At 38.2% G+C, this 22999-nt stretch overlaps 3 protein-coding genes across 4 annotated transcripts; 2 read left to right on the top strand and 1 right to left on the bottom strand.

Annotated features, from left to right (window-relative positions):
* The first annotated feature begins 338 nt into the window (after window positions 1–338).
* Window positions 339–5967, top strand: LOC116163047. Of its 2 annotated transcripts, XM_031476982.1 has the most exons (8): window positions 339–2354; window positions 2407–2607; window positions 2663–2875; window positions 3049–3096; window positions 3151–3252; window positions 3317–3400; window positions 3451–3668; window positions 3726–5967. In XM_031476982.1, exons 2-8 carry the CDS (start codon window positions 2499–2501, stop codon window positions 4011–4013), a joined length of 1062 nt encoding a protein of 353 aa, XP_031332842.1. In that variant the 5' UTR covers window positions 339–2354; window positions 2407–2498; the 3' UTR covers window positions 4014–5967. The 2 variants fall into 2 exon arrangements, with proteins under 2 accessions (XP_031332842.1, XP_031332781.1); XM_031476921.1 differs by having other exon boundaries at window positions 339–2607.
* Window positions 5968–9267: 3300 nt separating this feature from the next.
* Window positions 9268–11012, top strand: LOC116160697. The gene is made up of 2 exons (XM_031473958.1): window positions 9268–9395; window positions 10322–11012. Exons 1-2 carry the CDS (start codon window positions 9339–9341, stop codon window positions 10928–10930), a joined length of 666 nt encoding a protein of 221 aa, XP_031329818.1. The 5' UTR covers window positions 9268–9338; the 3' UTR covers window positions 10931–11012.
* On the bottom strand, window positions 9395–11273 carry LOC116160696 (putative nuclease HARBI1). The gene is made up of 2 exons (XM_031473957.1): window positions 11018–11273; window positions 9395–10248 (listed from the first exon to the last, which is right to left on the bottom strand). Exons 1-2 carry the CDS (start codon window positions 11264–11266, stop codon window positions 9472–9474), a joined length of 1026 nt encoding a protein of 341 aa, XP_031329817.1. The 5' UTR covers window positions 11267–11273; the 3' UTR covers window positions 9395–9471.
* Between the last annotated feature and the right edge of the window lie 11726 nt (window positions 11274–22999).

Below are 22999 nucleotides of genomic sequence, written 5' to 3'. Positions count from 1 at the left end.
AACTTCACCAGACACAGACACTAATCGTTACTTGATTTTAATCCGTGCGATTAGTTAACCAGGCTAGACCTGAGTTCTCACAAGAAACACCGACAATAATAATAATATTTAATTGCCCAACAGAACAAAAATTATTCCAATTATAGGACAATATTATGTAATACTACAGACGGCACATCAAAATAACATAAATTAAGCTACCAATACATATATATATATATATATATATATATATATATATATATAAATTGATTCAAAACCCATTAAAATCAACAATCATATTTAATACAATTATAACTAAGAGTATCTAATGCAAAATAAATGGATCAATGCAACTTAGTAAGTTGTTTAAAGCAGAACTGAAAATATCCTTATTTCCGCAAAATTTATTATATATTCTAGATGAATTAAAAATCGGCGACATAAATAACACATTAGTTCTTGGTAGTGGGAGATGAAATGGTAAACTATTGCGAGAATGGTAAGGCGGTACAAAAAAGTTAATTTGGTACAGTAAGTCAGGAGCATCAGTCCTGTCATGCAGGATGTTAAATAGAAATGCTATGTTACATTTTAACCTTCTAGCCTCTAAACTAGCGACATGAAACTGGTTTAACAATGCAATACGGGAAAGATGGTTGGAAACTGCTCAGGGATTTCAAAAGGAGACAAATTTCCCAAATTGCTTAGAGGCGTTAGACGGGAAGCATGTGCGTATTGTGAAACCGAACTTTGCTGGATCCCAGTTTTTCAACTACAAAAAATTTCACTCGGTAGTGCTGTTTGTTGTTGCCGATGCATACTACCGGTTCAGTTATATTGAGGTGGGATCTTGTGGACGAGAATCAGATAGCACCATATTTGAAAAGTCCAAATTAAACACTATGTTGGAAAACACTGAAGCTTACATTCCCAACGAATCACCACTACCTGGTACCGAGGGGCCAGTAATGCGGAATGCCTTACACTGTGTTGAGTGTTCTGGCAGTGTAGTTGAAATGCTTCACATGTCCAACACTCCTCATGCCCCAAATTGGCAAATGATATATTCATTTCGGCGACTTGCTTACGGTACAGTTCGTAAGATATATTAATAGCAGGATACTTTTCTTTACAATCTTCGTGCATTAATGTAATACTCAAGTCACTGGGAAGATACTTCCGGCGAGGCGCATGTGCCCTTCTATAATGCGAAATAGTAGGAAAAAACGTATTAATATGTTCTATAATGACATCTCTATCCACTTTTTTGAGGATGGATGTCCCAGTTTAATAGGATGAGGTGTTAACTGTGAAGAATCATTATTTCTTATAATATCTCTGATCCGTCTGTCATTTTGTAGTGTATAGCCAAACGTACCGAGAAAGAATTTTTTACAAACTTTAACGTCCATCCCTTTTTCGTCCTTTAGAAAATAAAGTATTGTATTGTTTCTTCTGGAATTTTCAGACGTTTTCCTCTTAGAGATCACCTTTTTTGCTGCGCTAAAAATAAACTGTCTTTGCGCCTCGTCTTTTAAGCCCCAAAATTCGTGGTTTATGTTACTCTGCCGTTCATAGGTAATTTTATCTGCACATTTAAGTTTGCATTCACACGAAGGGTTTTCTACCACATGATGGTTTTCTTGTTTTTTAATTTCTTTTATTTTTTTTCGTTCGACTAATGAAACTTCATATCTTTTACGTTTTCTCGGTTCACCTTTTTTAGTGTACATTTGTACCCAGCTAACACACTGACGTTTCATTGACGTTGACATTGGGTCATCTTTATGCCGAGTACGTCAGTATGCCCAATAGATGCCGTCATTGAAACGTTATGAAAATGATCATTAAATGACGATACTGTAATGACATATATTTGACGTCAATTAATCGTCAGTGCCACAGACGTACAAATGAATTATTTTATTAAACTTCCAAACAAATCTACTTTTGTATGATACTTTCGAAAAATGTTTATTGAGTCGTTTTTCCACGATTTATAAAAATGAAAATATTATTTTAAAAGGTTGCGGAAAACGCGGGACATGATCGATTTGATTCGAGTTTCTTCGTTTTCCCTCGCCATTCTGATGTAAATGACCGTGACCGTGTAGAGAACGCCGTCGTTGATATGACAGACCTGAGACCGCCATTAACTTAAATTATAGTTAAATTATTTGATGAATATTTGAGAAGTGTTGACAGATACATTTACCGTGTATTGAGCAACAAATACATCGGTTAATTAGAAGTAGTTGGTGAATAAAACAGACGTACCACCATTACAAAACAATAACCTAACCTGTAAATGTGAGTATGCATGTTCGCGCCAATTTCTCTTGCCTTGCAATAACGTGGTTTTGGATTCTTAGGTAAGTGTAAAGAGTTATTACAAAAGTAGTAACTAATGTTTAAATTTTTTAGATTTTTGGAAATGTCCTTTGTAGGTGTAGAATTCCACGAGGGTGAGGGAGTAGCTGTAGTTTCAAGCACTTGGCTCACTCCACAAAAAAATAATGTATTTTGGCCCCCTTATAAGCTTCAAAGCTGTAAAAAAAGGCGAAAGACCATCCACTGAAAATAATTGGAAGTTATTCGGCATTGCACGTACATTCTTTGAATGTGGTACGCTGTCCCTACAATTATGCATATGACCTTTCTAATAGAGTATGGTTTTTAGATGATTATAATGAAGCAGTGAACAAGATCGAGCAAGCCCAATATACTTCTGACATTTGTACAGAAATCGAAGAGGAGTTACCTCCAGAATTACCCCCCAAAAGAATAAAAAAAAGTACGAAAAGACTTTCGTTCTCGTCTGATGAGGAAGTTCGTTCAAAGAAAACAAAATTGTCATTAGTAAGGCCCGCCCAAATACCAGCTAGTATTAGAGGTATGTGTGAATACAGTCACGACGGGAATACCTATTACGGTCCATTCAACCGTCTCATATATATGCTATGATGTGCAAACAACCTGCACAGGTAAACAGTAACGTGTATAATTGGCCAGCACTAACTCATCAATGTAGCTGTAAGTAATATTAATTATTGTTTCTTTTTTTAGATACGTTTGGTAATTGTCAACGGAGCTCAACACCAAATCTTGGCAATTGTAAGCATTTTGTTAAGGTATACAATAATTTGTTTAATTTTGTGTAATTGTTAGACACACACATAGTTTCGGCATCCTCTACACTTACCAACCGAAATTCAACTAATACACCAATCCAAAGTTTGCAAAACAGTACACCACCAGATCGTAGCAGTTGTAAGTATTTTGTCTCGTATTTTGTAGAATTATAAAAATTTAGTTTACTTTTGTGTAATTTTAGATATACATTCAGATGCTGCCTCTTCTACACCTACCATACGAAATTCTGTAACACACACTCCAACCGTACATAATCAGTGTGATGGTATATGATACTTCTTATTTATAATTATTTTCCTAAATTAATAATTGCAGCTTTCCAAAAGCGAATAATTACATTATTAGTTCAACTCAAAGATCAGAACAACCAAATCATAAATTTCTTAAAAGAAAACTGTACTGGCAATTCGACTTCCACAACATACTCATATCAACGACCAGACAACCTGCCCTTTCAATTACCTTCAACATCTGTTAATGATGTACTTGAATTGGATAACTATCTCAGGGATAAAGATAATTTTAATGGCATGGTGAGTACAAAATGATTTGATATTTGTTTACCACCTTCAAATTTTGTTTTATTATAGATTCGTTACTTGTCTACACTTGGGGGGAATGGTGTTGTAGGGAAAACTAACCGAATTTTGAAAGAATTATTAACGGATCAAGTAGCAATTCATTTTAACTATTTTGGTAAAAAGAACAAACACCCATTTAATGACCTAAAAAATACAAAAAGTGCATTAATTAATAGTGTAATGATCACTAGTGATGGTGCAAACGAGAAGACAATTCAAGATTCGATTAAAGTCTGGTTAAAACATGCCCCACAAAGGAACAAGAACAAATCACAAGGGCAAGTTACTGTAGATTAGACCATGCATGTATTCATTTTCTTAGCAGATAAGTCATTTTAGTAGTTATTACTTAAATATGTACAAAAAAGTAAATGTTAAGACTACTGTAGGTTGGCGGCAAGCATGCAGAAGAATACGAAATAGTGTTAATGACATTTTAGAAAAAATAGAAACAGGCATAAATGAACCTGCTCAAGAACAATCTTTTTCTGCCAATAATTCTCATAATACAAATAATTTTGATAGTGTAAATGATCTACAAAATAATGTAACTGAAAATGCTGAGGTTTTTCATCATTCCCAATCAGAATTAAGTATTGATGGTGTTGAATTTGTCCCTGATAATGTTATAGATTATTTATATTCGTCTGATTAAGATGAAAATAACATTTTTCATGATATTCCACCTCTGAGTAATTGTATTGATAATGACCAATCAAGTGTCAATTCTCACCAACATTTAACCGACCAATTAAGGCAATGGGCATCATCAAACTTACAAGTTCCCCAATCATCTGTAACTGCGTTATTGCACATTTTACAACAATACCACCCATACTTACCTTTGGACTGTCGAACTCTGTTACGTACACCTACTGTTACAGTATGTAAGAAATTATCTAATGGAGAGTACTTTCATTTTGGCATTGAAAGTACTTTGAGAAATGTTTTAATTAACAATCCCAGTTATACTGATCCTACTTTTAAATTAAGTTTCAATATTGACGGTCTCCCACTTTTTAATAGTTCATCTAAACACTTTTGGCCGATATTAGGGTTAATTAAAAATGTACCACATTGTGAACCTTTTCCAATTGGGATTTTTTATGGTACGGGGAAACCAATCCCGTTAATCTTATTTTTGGAAGATTTTATAAGCGAATTAAATAAGTTAAGTAATCAGGGTTTTATTTATGCTAGCACAACATACTTTGTTTCGGTTTACAATTTCATTTGTGATGCCCCTGCACGGTCATATATTAAATGCACTAAAGGCCATGCAGGATATGCCAGTTGTGACAAATGCACAGTGTACGGAGATTATTACAATGGACGTGTCATACTAAATGAACTGAATGCTTCACTAAGAACCGATTTATCTTTTTTACAACAGATAGACGAAGACCATCATTCTGGTACATCTCCTCTAAGTGTGTTAAATGTAGGCTTTGTAACACAGTTTCCAATAGACTACATGCACGCTGTATGCCTTGGCGTTATGAAAAAACTTTTAAATGCGTGGGTTGGCGGAGATCTTATAATTAAGTTATCAAGTCACCTCGTAAATACTATTTCTTTAAAATTATTTGATTTACAATTTGCAATACCAATAGAATTTAATCGTAAATGTCGTTCTATGTCAGAATTGGCTCGATGGAAAGCTACGGAATATAGATTATTTTTATTTTATATAGGACCACTTGCTTTGAAAGACGTGCTTGATATTGCTTTATATGAGCACTTTCTGCTTTTACATAGTGCTCTTACAATTCTTTCATCAGAATATCATTTAGAAAACTGTGATGCTGCCAATAACTTTTTACATTTGTTTATTTCTCATTCAGAAAAACTGTATGGAAGAGAGTTTTTAATCTATAATGTACATCTTCTTAGTCATTTATCATCGGATGTGAAATTATATGGGCCTGTTGACAATTTTTCAGCCTTTCCCTATGAAAATTATTTGGGTTGGTTAAAAAAACTTTTAAGAGGTTCTAGATTACCGCTTCAACAGGTAGCTAGGCGAATAATAGAACGAACCCGTAATGTATCATTAACGTTTAAATCACGTGAAAACCTACTTTCACTACAGCACTGTTTAGGTCCATTGGTAGATCTGGTTGAATGTGAGCAATTTAAAAAATTTTATTGGGCAGAAAAAGATTGTATTTTTACCAGTCATCTGCATTCTGTTAAAGATTCGTACTGCATGTCCTATGATAAAGTAGTGATTCAAATTCACAATGTTATTAAAATCGATAACGAAATATTTTTAATAGGAAAACACTTTTGCTCATATAGTTCTTTTTATACTTATCCAGTAAAATCATCTAACTTTGGAATATACCTTATTGATAATTTATCTGTTGAGTTAAGTAAGTGGCCTTTAAGATTAATTAGAACCAAATGTTTAGTTTTACCTTTACCGGAAAAGTATGTATCATTTCCTATGTCACATACAAATTTGTAATGTTTGTTTTTTTTTTGTAAAAATACCTACCTTATTTGCAAAATAAATGAATTGAGTTTTCATTGGAGTATTTTTTACCCTGTAAGTAACGTAAATAAGACGCCTTTAAAAAACGTCAAAAATACGTCTAGGATATTTACACTGTGACGTGAAAAGTACGCGTGTGTATAAACGTCCGAATAGACGTTATTCATGATACGTCATTGACACCTGTCACATTTCCGTTATTTTGACGTGATTGTTGACGTCAACAATGCCGTAATAATGACGATAATTGTGGCGTGTTTTTGACGTTATTATGACGGCATGCTGTTAGCTGGGTAACGAGTGGTTTTTATTGTTCATTTTATAAATGATGCCACATTTCTGCTTTTGTTGGATTCCCGCAGTGGGATTACAATATGGGGACTAATAATTGCATTACATTAAATTAAATAATTACATTGCACGTAATATTAGGTTTATCGGCGCCGATGAACCTCGGTGATTCGTTGGGCGGCGCGGCCGTTTGGTTGGGTCCTCGGGGGTTATGGCTGCTCCGGCCTTCGCTTCCATACGGCAGCCATAAAATTCCGATGCAGCGTGCTTCCCCACTTCAGGCAGGAATGCACGCAACTGGCGCGCAAAGATGGCGTTATGCGCAAGGTGTCGGCCGTTTCGGTGTTGCATCTCGGCCATATGCCCCTCGCACCCAGGATGAGCGGCAGAAAACGAAGCCTCTCGCCCGACCACCTCCGCTCGGCAGCCTCCCGGAACCTAGGATTGTCGTAGACCACTCGCTTGGCCTCCCACGACTCCGCCAAGGAGCGGTCCGTGCCCTCCCAGCAGACTTGGACGTCTGCCACGACGATGTTATGGCCCGGCATATGGATAACCAGGTCCGGCTTGTAAAGCTGCCGATCGGGGTGGCAGACTCGGGGCTCCACCTCTACCACCCACCCATTCCGCCTCGAGTGCCGCGCCACCTTCTTTACGACTTCGTCGTGCCTTTTGATGCGGTCGAAATGGGTTACGTGGCACCTCTGCACCACGTGGGATAAACTCTCTATTCGACCACATCCTCCCCTGCAGCGCCGTTCCCCCTCGGGGATGTGAGGGAGACCTTTTGTGGGGAGATTGGATGTTCGCAACTGGACGGCACGTACGAAGTCTCGTCCGCTCCAACCCGTGGGGGGGGAAGTTGATCCACGATCTTGAAGAGGCATCATGAGCCGCTTCCTCCAGTCCCGCGCTGAAAGGCCGCGACGCTACTTCCTCGCGCCAGAAGGCGTCGGGCGGGCCCTTGACCAGATGTTCGGTTCTTTCCAGCAAGTCTCTGGCGGGACCGGGGCTCTCCAGTATGGCCGACGTCAAGGGGTCGTTGAGGCGCTGAAGAGTTGCGAACCTCTTCGCCAGAACCCATGGTATAAGGCGTCTTAATTCGGGAACTCCAAGACCTCCATCCCTGCTGCCGGCGTGCAAAAGTTGGTTCCCGGTCTTAGAACTTAGGTGGAGCATCTTCTTTGTCGATCTTCGGATCATCCGGTCCGCCTCGGTAAGGAGTGCCGCTGTCGTCCTAGGGTTCTGCAGTCCGTATACCATCCTGGGAACCAGGTACGTCCGCAGAATCCCATACTTTTGGTGGGGCTTCAGTGGAGCCCTCTCCAGGTTGCTGAGCCACGATGACAGGTTGAACAAATTAGGCTTCTGTGTCCCCGCTGCGGAATACCGGTGGCCTAGGTACTTGAAGGTATTGATCGTACCTAGAGATGGAATAGGCTGGCCGGCAATCGTGAAGACAGGCTTGGTTCGGGGGACGGAGGTGCCGCGCACACGCACTGCGCTGATGGAGGTGCACTTTTTCGGGTTGATTTGCATTCCTCTGGCCTGGAGGAATGTTTCCGTCTCGTGCAGTGCGCGTGGCATATCCAAGTCCCTGTCTTCTAGGAGGACTAGGTCGTTATTTTCCGAATTAGTGGCGTCAGTTGCAGTATCTATTTTTCTTGTATTGCCATCGATCATGGATTAGTCTAACAACTCGTCCGTATTCTCGTCATTGACGACATCATTTTCAAAATCGCTATTGTTTGATTCACACGATGATAAGTCACTATGATGTGGAACATAATCGTTATCAACTTCAGTGTTCTGAATTTTTGTTGTTGTCGTGGTAGTACGATATTCACTAATTCTGTCGGCTAAATCACTGTTAAGCGCTAGAGTCACTAATTTTTTTGCCCTCGATTCCATTTCTACAATTACGGCAACGCGGTAATGTAGCACAGACACAAACTTTAAAAACGTTGTTAAATGTGAATCACGATTAACAGAACAAACAAAATAATGTTCAAACCTCCACACGAAACAGCATTGGAACCGTCAGTAGCCGCTTTAAGAGGAACTATTATATTATTGCATAACTCTTTAAAACATGTACTCGTGTTTAATGACATTATTTTTAGGTTAAGTTGCACACATTACATCGGGGTTTAGTCGTATCTACAACAAGGTTTTGGCGCCAAATGAGTTCCACTACATCAAAAAGTCGTATCTGCCTGTATTTGCGCAGATACGACGTTTCAGCTTAAGTTAAGGCGAATTTACACGAGGACAGTAACTAAAGCAAGTGACTAAAGCAAGTTACTTAATTTAGCGACTGGCTGCGTGTAAACGTCCGATTTAGTACTTGAGACAGTAGGAAATTTAGTGGAAATTTTAGTCCAGTAGATAGAAGAGTATTCTATTTACTAAAGCCAGTAGGTACTCCCACCACATCATTTCTTTACTAAATCATGCACTTAGCACATGTAAACAGCTTTTCTTTAGTAACAAGTCATTGTTGAAATTGAAATTACGTATATATTTACAAAATGTCCACTTTGGCACGTTGGAACGAAGATACTACATTAAAATTCGTGCAGGAGTACAGGGTTAGAGAATGCTTGTGGAATACAAAGGCGGTAATATATAAAAATAGAAATGCTCGCGAAGCAGCATTCCGAGAACTTGAAGAGGTAATGGGAATAGAGGGTTTCGGTGTTAGCGAAATCAAAAACAAAATAAAGGCTTTGCGATCTACATATTCCCAAGAATTTAAAAAAATCAAAGATTCTAAGAAATCGGGAACTAGTGCAGACAGCGTGTATACACCTCACGTAAAGTGGTTCCAAGAAATGCACGCATTTCTACATTGTCTGGATAATAAAAGACCTACGCAAGATAATTTAGCGGTAAGTACATTTCTATACATAATTACAGTATTTTATAAGTGTTAACATATGTTCGTCAATACATATCTATTAATATTCAATATATCATCCGTTCTTGCCACGGAACAGCACCTTCTCCCACAAAATAATCACACAGCATGTCTCTTATCTGTCGTGCATATCTAGAAGAATGATTGCTTGTGCCTCCGGAGGTGGATCGAGGGATATTGGTAATATCATTTCTCCACGACCCTTGTGTAATGCAACCATTGTCGATATCCTCCTCGTCTATAGATCCCCTGGGCATATAATTGCTTGCAGACGTTATTCTTAACCAGTTATGGAGCGCACAACAAGTTCTAATGATTTTGTCTACAGTTGATGGTAAACATGACATGGGTTTTTCAAACACTCGAAATCTGCTCACAAGGATACCAAATGCATTTTCAACTATACGCCGCGCTCTAGACAGACGATAGTTAAAAATTTTTTGACCTTTGGTAAGCGATATCCGTGAATACGGTTTCATGAGATATTTTTTTAAAGGGAAAGCATCGTCTCCCACTATAAACCCATCGGCTGGCAATAAATCATTTTCCAAAGCGTCGTATAATAATGAATTGAGAAAAACCCCTCCATCTGATTGTCTTCCATTACATCCAATATTGATGTAGGTGAAACAATAATTGTAATCCACAACGGCCATCATAATAATGCTGTTAGTTCCCTTGTAATTAAAATAGTCGCTACCACAGTTAGCTGGTGCCCGTATATTGAAATGTTTCCCATCGATTGCCCCATAGCATCGTGGAAAATTCCATCGTTGACGAAAACCATTTTCAATTATTTGCCATTGTGTGTGGTTTTCTGGTACCTAGAAAAAAAATTATCCAACAATATTCTACGTAATCTCTTATTAATTTTATTAATTGCGTTATGGTTTTAAGATTGCAACTTCAACGCCAAATGAGACCTCGGACGCTAGTGATCAGGATTCTCCTTCCGGAAATGCTCAAGATGGGGAAGCAAAAATAATGGCAAGTGGATGCCAGAGTCACCCACAAAGCATCGCTGCTTTTGAACTTCCAAAAAGTAAAAAAAGGAAATCTAATATAGAACAAGTTTCTTCAGCAATTCATGATCTGAAAAAAATTGCAAAAGATGTGAATAAAGAACCTCTGGTGGAAAACGAATTTCTGGTTTTTGGTAAATGTGTAGCAGCACAGTTAATGAAATTAAGCACAGCTAGTGCTTTATTGGCCCAAGAAAAAATTCAATCAGTTCTAACACATTTTAGAATCCAAGAACTTGAAAAAATGTCTGGCACACCTTTGCGTCCTGTTCAATCACTTCATAGTTCTTTGTCTACAACGCCGATAGCATCACCATCGCCTTCATATTCAGACACGCATGAATTCCAACCATCAACATCATTTTCTTCACATCAATTTGGAGAACCAGGCAAAGATCATAATACAATGATCTTTGAACCAGGTATTAATAGTTACAGTGATATTGTGGCACAGGCGATATCAGCTATTCAGTATAATCCCTAACTTTTTGTACCTTCATACACATATCATATTGTACATCGTATTGTATCATACATACTTGTAACAATAAAAATATAAAATAATACTTACCTTAATGTATTCCTTCAGTGCGACATATATTGCGTCACATACTTTGGGAATAAATTTTGAAATGGCTGGTCGGGAAACTCGAAACTGCCTTTGTAAAGTTCTAAAACTATTTCCGGTTGCTAAATACGTCAATGTGATTTCTAGCTTTATCTTTGCCGGAATTGCATCTCTCATAATTGTATCACATGTTGTGATAAAAGGACTAATCTTGGCTAACAATATGTCAAATGCTTCCTTAGACATTCTCATGCAATTTCGGTATTCTCCTAAACCTTCCTCAGATAATTCTTTCAGCAGCATAGAAGAAAATCCATGGGTGCTTCGACGAGCTATCCATTTCCTAACCCACATACGCCTTTTTTTGTTTTGTTCGCGTCTTATTAGATCAATAATTTCGTCACATAGTACTATAATGCACTGGTTTACTGCGACACGAAGACCTACACTTTCAGTTGCTGCCATTTTAAATTAGTTACTAAATGAAATGTGACCTAAACTAGTGTAGACAAATACTAAATGCGTATGTGCTAAAAATTAGTAACTTGCTTTAGTCACTTGCTTTAGTTACTGTCCCCGTGTAAATTCGCCTTTAATGTCAGATACGACCAAATACGACTTTTAGTATTAGGAAGTGATACAGATAATGCAGATACGACAAAAGTTTTTAGTGAATTATACCGTACTTGTTATGATGATACGACTTTTGAACTTACCAGACGATAATATATGCCGGCAGCTATTGCACAATGCATTTCACTCAAAATCGATATTTTTGCAGATCCGACGTTTTGTCTTAGGAGGGCAGAATCAGTGGTGTAGTCCTATTAAAAAAAGTGGGTATACCCTGACAATCTCTCGAGGCGGCATTATATACTTACGTTTTATGTTAAGTTAGGTAATAATAACTTAAATTTTCTATTATTTATTTGTTAAAAGCTATTTTATTAGACGTAACAATAATTTTTCGCCTTTATCCTTTAGGCTTTACGTTTACACCAACTTCCACAAGTGCGTCAACGGATTTTCTTCATTAACTTTTTTTGTGCGAACCTTACGCGACTTATTGGGCCGTATGAATAAAAATAAGCAAATGCTTATACTTACAAAATTCAACGTAAATACTCGTAAGTGTCCCTTTATACTGGTTTGTTTAGCAGCGCTGCACTGCGTCCTGTCCTTCTGCTTAGCAGCGCTGCTAAGTCGCCTAGTGCGAAGGAGCACTTACGAGTATTTACTTTGAATTTTTCAAGTATAAGCATTTGCTTACTTTTATTCATACGGGCCATTGTCATTTGCACTTCTATGCTTGTGCAATCAAGAAGTGACATAGTGCTGTGGATTGAATGCATTTAAAGGTGGGCCATTATTTTTTAGCATAATTAAATTGGCAATGTTTTGGATTAATAATGTTGATCTTAACTTGGTCGCTATGATATTCATTGCTGAAAACCCTCTTTCACATTCTGCTGTACTGCAAGGGAATGTTTTTACCAGTTTTTGCAACTCTTGCAAATCATCTGGAAAAATATTCGAGTCAATATATTTTCGCATGCCATTAATTGCTTTGGATTGGTCCAAGTTAAATCGTGTACATAAGTTCTTGATTTCCTTCTCACCATATCGAATTGATGGGTTGGATGGCCACGATGTCTTGTCGAGTACCTGCAGATCCATTAACAAAGAAGTGTTACCATTTTCATTAGTTAGCCGTGATTTGATGTTATTTATCAAAGTTTGTAAAAACTGATTGGCATTGATTTCTTGAACTTTGCTTGACTTCAGCTGCACGTTCTTAAACTTGGCACTAGCAACCGCATCTAAAATTTCTGATAATTTGTCTCCTGGTTCGGTTTTAAATGATTCCAAAACTCTAATGGTGCGTCGCACATGTTCGTCTGCTTTTTTTAAGGAAACATCTCGCCTTTGCAGTTCCAAGGATAAGGTGGCCAGTTCCTTCAAACAGTCGTACATGATAGCCAAACTTTTTAGAAATTGAAAACTGCCTAATTTCTCAGCAAGGCCTTTAAACTTTTGCCTTGTGCGCCCGTCACGAGCTGCATCTTCACCAGCATTGCAGAAATGCACATAAAGAGCAGAGAAATTATTTAAAATAGCGGAAACGGTCCTTTAACTGCTTGCTACCCAACGAACGTCAAACACTTTCCCAATTTTAAGAAGCTGGACATCTAGTTCAGCTGCAGCTTCCCTTAATTCTTCCTGATTTTTATTTGACTGGCTGTATAATGAATAAAGACAATCTAATAATGACTGAAAATGGTTTGTTGCAGTAATACTTTTTAGAGCATCTCCCACTGCCATTTCCAACCTATGACTCATACAATGCCAACACAAAATAGCTGGAAATTTACAAGTAACACGTGCAGCGACTCCAGACTTTTTTCCTGTCATAACGCTTGCACCATCGGACACAAAAGATACCCAGTTTTGTAACAAATATTCATTAGAAAACCCATATTTGGTTAGAGTTTGTATCAATGATTCCATTATGTGATCAGCAGTTTGACTTTTTAGTTCCACTAAATCCAGAAATAGAAAGATTGGCTCAGAAAATAATACGAAAGATACATATATAATAAGCACACTTCTACGTCCGAGGGTAGACGATTCGTCTACAAGTACTGATAATTTGGCGTTACTGGCGATTACATGTGAAATCATTTTGTTTTTCATTTCGCTTGCTATATGGTCTACAATCTGTACAGCACTGTAGCATGAATGCAGAATTAGCCCTAAATTTATTCCGTTCAGCTGCTGAAGTTCAACTAATCCTTCGTGATCGCTAAATGGGCGGTCGGATTTAGCCAGATAGTAGACTGTCCGAAAAATCTTTGCAGTAGCATCGTTTGCTTCTTCACTTTCCTTCCGTAGAAGTTCTTCGACCACATGTTTTTCGGACTGTTTTTTAATCTCTTGTGCCATTTGATGGTGCTACGGGGGTTCCTTCTGGACTTGAAAATTACCATCGGTTCCGCCCGGCAAGGCAAACCGTCTTCTTCTTAGGCTGCTCAATCGATAAAAATAAATGCTCCGGCTAACTCAAATCGGTGGGCTTTTAACTCTTTTGAAACTGCGTAACAACCTTAACCTGCCGCCTACCAGTCTCCTGCCTCAACTCCTACTCCTCCCTTTCCTTCCCCTCGTTCTTCGTTAAAGACAGGCACATTGAAACCAAATAGATAATATATTGAAATGAGATTAGCGATACAAACAATTTACAGGGATCTAGCAGTTCTTCTCTTCTACTTGTAAAAACACTAGCTTAACAATGACAACTACTAACTAAAAAAAATCCTAACAGGTGAAACTAATTTACTCAAGGGGTGGCCATCCTCTACAGTTTGAAAATTGCAACAACAGGTAATCGGTTTCTAATCCAGCCTGGGCTGGGACTTATTTAAATAAACACAAAAATTTATCCTACTCTTTGGTAATCGTTCATTGGACTTTAATAAACAATCAACTCAAAAATTTTTTTACTATAGCTTAATTACCAAAAAGTGGAATTTTACAGAATATTACAAATTTAATTAGACTAACCTTTACAACATTTGTACAGCCGATCTTGTGAACTGCTCTTTCCTCTGGTACAGGGTGGATGTGATCTGACACTTAGGTCTCTGTGACTTCCTAAGGGTTGGCTTGAATTTAACACACGGAAACCAAAAATCCACGGTGCCTATCCTTCCTCGGAACGAAAGCAAAGTTTAGTGTTTGAACGGAAACTTAGTCCCGGAAATCCTTCGCGTGGCGAGTGGGAGACGGCTAGTTGCCAAAGTTTCTACACAGCACAGTGTATTTAATTTTTATTTTATTAGTTTATTAGCTTTGACCGCCTGCGGGAGATGAATTTTTGAGTTAGCGGTACGGCAGAACACAAACTTTTATGATCACTATCCGACGGTAAACCGCGATGGTTCAAAGTATTATTTCACCAGCTCTTCTTGGGGCAAATATCTCTCCGAAACGCAGCGCTCCTTCGACAAATGACCTTACGGCACTAGTAGGAAATTCCACCTGGGGCGGATCCCGAAATTCTGCGCCTTGAGGACTAGGGCAGCACTTTGAATTATATATCCTCGAGAAAACACAACGTATCCTAACGCGATTCACTGCATCCAAAGTAAACTGGGATGAAGCTCAAGGGTTCGCCAAAATATCACCTGATTGGAACCTGGTCTTCTTCGCAAAAAAATCAACGCGCAAAGAAAATAACACTTCGAAACGGGTGCAAAAAGCACGCAACTGCGAGCAACCGAAATAAGCCGGTGGCTCAAACCGCCAAGTGTACCAAAACTATCGCTCAAGGTACGTGTTGACCGCTTGAAGTACTAACCGCGAGTCTCTTCTAAAACGCGATCACTCAAAGTACGTGTTGACCCCTCGACGTACTAACCGCGAGTCTTTTTAAAAACGCAATCACTCAAAGTACGTGTCGACCCCTCGACGTACCAACCGCGAGTCTTTTTAAAAACGCAATCACTCAAAGTACGTGTCGACCCCTCGACGTACCAACCGCGAGTCTTTCAAAAACGATCCCCTTCTTCAGAATTGAAATGAAAAAACCACACCCAAATTACCATAAAACAAAAATGGCTCCCGCTAGAACTTCTCCCATTGGTTCAGATAAATAAGACTTAACCCACTCTAACTTCGTCATTAACCTCAAAGAACTGCTGACCCAACTGATCTCACGGTTTTCTGCTGATGACGTGGAAAGGCCTTATCTGTTGACGGCTCGATGCTACATCCGCTCCTTTTCTCGGTCCAGACGGCGCCAATCGTTGATAAACTAACGACAAACAAACTCGCATTACTCATGATGACGTCAATCAGCTTTGCACTCTTCCCACGACGAAATTAAATCTGAGCGAAATTAAATCTATCGGACCATAGTCTTGAGCGAACCGAAATGCCCAAACACAAAATTTCTAACCGGAACAAATAATGAAATATACAGGGTGACCTGCACTATCATGACAAGAAATTCGAAATTTTTAATGAAATTTGGCGCGAAATAAAACCACTCGTTACAATGGGCTTTGGATTCACCATGCTTTTTTAGTTTTACACGTAAATTACTTAGTTGTGTAGACCGCTTTTCGTTTAATGATGGCCCAACTCTACACTCGCACCATTCTGCAGAGAGATATACTCCTTGCTCTTTGAGTACACCTAAGCCCTTAAAAAAATCTATAATTATTTTGGGTGAAGCCGTGAAGGTATAAGCAAATTTTAGTGAATTAAAATAGATTTGTCTTGTAATAATTAGTAGTAACAGTTGTATAAAGAAAAACCGCAAACTTACCTTTACATTTACTTCTCTGCATAACTTGCAACCTAGTTTTCCTTCTCCAACTTCGAGCCATGGATTTTTATCGCTGAAATTCTTGTACTGATCTGCTGACCAAATTGAAGGGTAGGGTGTAAGTGTAATCACTGTAGGATCTTGATCTGAATGTGAATCTGAATCCTCTATTTGATCATTTTTATCGTTTACTACTTCGTTTTCACTTCGTGTAGCTTCCATGTGCTGAATGGGCTGAACGTCTTCATTAGATTCTTCATTCTTCCTCACTTTACTACAGCCCCGTATCTACGAGGGGGCAAGGTGGGGCCGAGCCCCCCCTAGCAGTTGCTCTTGCCCCCTCTTCAGTTAATTTAAAGTAGGTAACTTTAAAACCTTTCCGCGTTATCGTTATCGTATCACGTAGGTAAACATATACTCAGCGCAAGGATGAACAATTTCTATATAACATCAAGAATATATTTAATACAGTTACAATATACATACAGGGACATACCTACTTGAAAATGAAACACGACGTTCCAAGAAGTCTCACTTTCCGTTTCCCTTATTGCTAGTGTCTATCAAAGGCGCCGCCGGCCGCGCCGGTCGAAATACGATATGATACGTGACGAACAATAGACTCCTTATTCTTACTCTCAAAATAAACTAAACTACGAGGTAAAATAAAATATATGCAAAATTGGGAACGGACAGCGGAGCGGATGTCACAAATTCTCTCAGTAAGGATTAACCAACAATGGATATGACAAAACAAAACAGACAGGTCATTTTATTTTTAGACTTTTAGTACCTCTACTTGTACTGTAGTCCTGTCACCTGTGCTCATCATGAAATAAGTTGAGCAAATTCTCATTTTCAGTTTCAGTTTCAGCGTTGGCATTGTCACGCGACAACGGCGAATATTTTACGATTGTTTTATTTTCCATTAGTCAATAAGAGCAGCGGATACTTGTAATAACTCTCGTTAATAGGTACTAGTACTTAATTGTTATTTTGTGTTGGTTTGTGGTTCGGGCAGTGCAGTGCTTTTAAAAACTGACAAGTCGAGCTGTTAATCTTAAATTAAGAAGTGAACAATTTACAATGGATAAGTTTGTTATTCGAAAAGGTGCTATTCTACCCGGTAAAGGTAATGAAGATATTCCTTCTTCGTCAAAGACGCCAAATCTGAACACCTACACTTGCGTGAAACCTTGCACGTCTTTGTCTTTTCCTAATGATCTTGCTGATATTGGCAAAGAAAAAATCCATATAAAGTTACCCGGATATCCGAAAGGTAAAGACGGACGTAGCTTCAAAAACGAATGGTTCGAAAAGTTCAGTTGGCTAGAATATTCTCCATCTAGAGATGCTGCCTTTTGTTACGCATGCCGTCAATTTCAACCAACTGCCTCAAAAGAAAATATCTTTACTACCGTTGGATTCACAAGCTGGAAGTCTGCTTTGGAAAAGTCAAAAGGCTTAGTTAGGCACGACTTATCTAAAGTCCATATGTCTATGTGGGCTGAAAAAATAAAACGTGTTGCCGCCGGTCAAGAAATTTGGCTCCGTTAACTTAGCACCACCATTTCAAATTTTTGACTAAAGACAGATTGCGCTAGAATCTCTATGGCTAGCGCCAGCTAGCGCCACTTTGAGTTCAGCTAGCGCCATTATAGATTTTGCAGAAAAGCCCTTGATTTTCGGGGGGTGCTATGTTAACGCTAGCACCACCATTGCGTTCGATCATTTCCAAAAGCAAGCGCTGTGTTCGTCAGACCTAGCGCCAGCTAGCGCCACAAATTTTAGAGCTAGCGCCACCCCCCAATAGTGCAGGGGGCAATTTTTCCTAGCACCACCATTTTGTTTTTTCGAGTAAAATTTTGACGTTTTGTGTTTTGCTGACCTAGCGCCAGCTAGCGCCACAAATTTTAGAGCTGTCATCACCCTCCAATAGTGTGGGGGGAGGGGGCACCACCATTTTGTCTTTTCGGGTAAAAATTTGATGTTTTCTGTTCTTTTAGACCTAGCGCTCAAGTTCACCTAGCGCAATTATAAATTTTGCAAAAAGCCTTTAACTTTTGGGGGTGGTTTATTAGCCTCTAACACCACCATTGTGTTCGATGACTACCAAAAGCAAGCGCTGCGCTGTGTTCTTTAAACGTAGCGCAGAGCTGTCGCCCAATCCCCAACATTGTGGGGGTCCTTTTTTTTATAATACCACCGGTTTGTTTTTTCGTGTACAATTTTGCTATTTTGTGTTTTGCTGACATCTCCCAGATAGAGTCAAAATCTTAAGAGTAGGCGCCACACCCAAGTAGTCTGGGACAGTTTTTCGTAGCTTTATGACTTGGCACCACTGAAATATTTTGGATTAATTTTCTAGTAAAACGAGTGGTGTGGTAGCTGAATCTGCGGTAAGTATTAAAATAAGGAAATACAGTTCAATTATTATAGAACAGAACCATATTTTTATACCTTTCGCAGTAGAGACATTGGGACCTTGGTGTAGAGAAGCTCGAAAATTTTGTGGAATACCTGGGAAAACGCCTATTACCAATATTACTGGGGAACCCCGAGCTACCACTTACTTACGACAAATTTAAGTATTGCCATACAACGTGCAGGTAACGCGGCCAGTCAGTGTAATGGGGACCACGATCCCCATGGAAGAAAATTATCATTTATTAACGAGCTCCTAGCGAGTTTATAATTTTGCGGTGTCTGTCCGTCTATCCGTCCGGAGCGATTACGATAAAATTTTGTAGGTGGATTCTTTACGAGATTCTTTATCAAATTTGTAGATCGGAGTTCGTGAACTGGCAATGTAACCCAAAAAATAAGGAAGGCCCTTTTGACATCTCCGTAAGTTGAGGTTAAGCCGTTTTGTCGACTAATTGCACCGTACCATATTATGAATTTTTAATTTTAAAATTTCCATATTAGGTACTGTTTCTTGTGAAATTTTTCTGTTTTGTGCTCTACTCACTAAACAATTCTTTTTGTAAGTCACAGTATTAACTTCACTACCACAGTATTGCGAGCTAAATCGTTTAGAACACAGCGCAGTGCAAAATTTGAAAATTTCAACGAACGTACCTACTCATAACCTATATAAAGTAGTTAAATCAATCAGCATATTTGTTAATTCTGCTAAAAAACAAAGAAGCAGTTCTTATATACAGATGTGTAATTTCCGTAGCTAACTAATTTTTATGGTGCAAATAAGGCATATGTATTTTATATGATTAATACACTCCATTAATATACGACCAATCAGCTAGGTGATTGTTTCAAATTCTAACCAATCAGATGATTTTTTATCTGATTAAACGCTAGGTAGCTTTTTACAGCGATAAAAATGCGTGTAGGAATACGTAAAATATGTAGTGGTTGTAAAATTTACTGTCTTTTATTAATCTCCCTAAAATACACTCGACCTTGGTCAGGATAATTTTATTTTTAATTCACTCAAATTTTGTTGTCTTCTGGAAAAAACTCTCGATCAAAAGCATAATATTAATAAAATCGCTCCAGCTAAAACGGTCGCGATTTTATCACACTTTTGGTTTCGAGTTTTTTCCGTTGCAACAAAACTTTCGTGTAAAAATAAAATTATGCGATTAAAAATCAAGCTCTCGTGTATTTACTCTCGATAAATTACCTATATACCTATGTACGTCACGTCGACTACTATCTAAAGGTGTTTTTTTAACAATACAGATTTACCAACATTCACACAATTAACGCGCCTGTAAACCCTTGATGTGACAAATAATTTACAACTTTTGCGCATTCATAAAGGATTTAAGTAAGTTTGTACCTGCATACCTCACCGTCAGTTTACTTCGAAGTGAAGGGTTACAATCTTGCTACTTTATATACAAATTTTAGTATTTTTATTGGAACTTTTTACTTTAAACAGAACGATCAATCCAAAAAGTAAAGGATTTCAAATTGAAATAATTTGATTATTATTTCCGACCTTAAGAGGGACAGATTTGCACATTCGGGTTTAAAAAAGGTAAAGAGTTTGACCATCCCAGATGCGGTGTCTGTCCGTTAGCACGATATCTTGATAACGATAACGAATTGACCGTTTACGATGAAATGTTGTAGTTGGATCCTTTATCAAATTTGTAGATCGAAGTTCGTGAATTGGTAATGTATCCCAAAAAATAAGTAAGGCCCTTTTGACATCTGCGTGAGTTTTGAACCGAATGGCATAAAATTCAATATTCGTATAGCTTAAGCTATATAACACGCAATTCCAAAAATTGAGCCTAATCTATCAACATTCACAGTGCCCTTTTCGCATCGACGTGTAAATAAATATAGAAAACGAGCTCCTGGGTATGGCTACAGCATGTACAAAACCAAATTTTGAACTTTGTGTTAGTTTTGCTTTTATTTAAAGTGTATATGTATGAAATTTCATTTAATTGCTTCCATAAATAAGAAATTGGCACCACACATCATGCACAAAACCAAATTTTGAAACTGGCGTTAAATTTGCTTTTATTCCAAGTGGCTATGTATCAAATTTCTTTTAAATGCTTCCATAAATAAGAAAGTTTTCAATCCGGTTTGTAAATGGTCGAGATGCGAAAAGAGCATTGTGAATGTTGATCGATTAGGCTCAACTTTTGGAATTGCGTTTTATATGGCTAAAGCTATACACATATTGAATTTCATACAATTCGGTTCATAACTCACAGAGATGTCAAAAGTGCCTACTTTATTTTTTGGTCTACATTGCCAACTCACGAACTCCGATCTACAAATTTGATAAAGAATCCATCTACAGAATTTCATCGTAAACGGTCAATTCGTTATCGTTATCAAGATATCGTGCTAACGGACAGACGGACAGACGGGAAGACACCGCAAAATTATAAACTCGCTAGGATTTATAATTGCGCTAGGTTAACTTGAGCGCTAGGTCTACAAGAACAGAAAACATCAAATTTTTACCCGAAAAGACAAAATGGTGGTGCCCCCTCCCCCCACACTATTGGAGGGTGATGGCAGCTCTAAAATTTGTGGCGCTAGCTGGCGCTAGGTCAGCAGAACACAAAAAGTCAAAATTTTACCCGAAAAAACAAAATGGTGGTGCTAGGAAGAAATGCCCCCCGCACTATTGGGGGGTGGCGCTAGCTCTAAAATTTGTGGCGCTAGCTGGCGCTAGCTCTGACGAACACAGCGCTTGCTTTTGGAAATGATCGGACGCAATGGTGGTGCTAGCGTTAACATAGCACCCCCCGAAAATCAAGGGCTTTTCTGCAAAATCTATTATGGCGCTAGCTGAACTCAAAGTGGCGCTAGCTGGCGCTAGCCATAGAGATTCTAGCGCAATCTGTCTTTAGTCAAAAATTTGAAATGGTGGTGCTAAGTTAACGGAGCCAAGAAATTTCTACTCTAGTTAATGATGAGATGCTACAACGGAATCGCTATTATGTCACGTCCATTGCTGAAATTATACAATTCTTAGCAGTTAATGAAATGTCAATTCGAGGAACATATAATATCGAAGAACATGAGGAACAGAGTTTGTTCAGAAATTTGTTTGAATATACATTACGTAAAGATGAAAAATTGCGACACTATTTTCAAAGTATCCCAAAAAACGCTACTTACCTTTCACCCGAAATACAAAATGATGTTATTCAGGTATTAACAGACTGTGTTAGTGAAAGCATCGTTAATGACATTAAAAGTGCAGATGTGCCTTTTTTCACAATTCTTGCGGATGGAACTAAAGACAGAAAAGGTCGTGAAAATGTTGCTATTGCAATCCGCTATTGTAAAAATGGCAATATTTACGAATCGATTTTGTGCATTAAGAGCACCGAAGAATTGGATGCGCAGGCCTTGGCGGAATTGACATTGACTTTAAATACGCTTCAGGAAAATGAACTAAATCCAAGTCATTTGCTTAGTCAGTGTTATGATGGAGCATCTGTGATGAGTGGGAAACATGGAGGACTTCAAGCCATATTACAAAAACGGTTGAATAGATGTATACCGTATGTTCATTGTTGTAACCATCGACTGCATCTAGTTCTAGTGAAAGCTATACACGACGTTTCTACAATTAAACAATTCTTTGATCAATGCTCTATGCTGTACATGTTCCTAAAACGTGGACGAGTTGCCAAAAATTATGAGGGAAAAGCATTAAGTCGTCTTCTAGAACAAAGATGGAGTGGACACCTTCACGTCACTAACATAATATTCATCAATTACAGGGAAATCAGCAACGTACTAAAGTTGGTTGTAGACAGTAAAGACTATGGTGGTGAGGATGTAACGGAAGCTATAGGTTTACTGACTGTGGTAAGAAAACTAAATTTCCGGTTCTGCTTAATTTTTATGAGAAAGGTATTACAAACCATTGAACCAGCTGATTCACAATTACAAGCAAGGGAAACTTCTCTTCATGATTCTGTTAAAATAATTGAAGCAACAATGGAATCGTTAAAAGTTATGCGAGAGCAAGAGGATTGCTATGAAGAAATAGTTCACCAAAGTAATTCTGGAATTTTCGAAATCATAGAAGAAGAATATCGAGCAAAGCGACGAAAAACACCCAGCTCTTCTCTTAAAAATTTTGTTATTATGGAAACTACCGGAACTAACCAAGAAATACAAGGCGATGTCAACCTATTAAATCT

This window comes from Photinus pyralis, unplaced genomic scaffold (genome assembly GCF_008802855.1).
Source record: "Photinus pyralis isolate 1611_PpyrPB1 unplaced genomic scaffold, Ppyr1.3 Ppyr1.4_LG1, whole genome shotgun sequence".
Lineage (NCBI taxonomy): Eukaryota > Metazoa > Arthropoda > Insecta > Coleoptera > Lampyridae > Photinus > Photinus pyralis.
The sequence above is the reverse complement of the archived record's forward strand: the minus strand, read 5'-3'. Positions and strand labels throughout refer to the sequence as shown.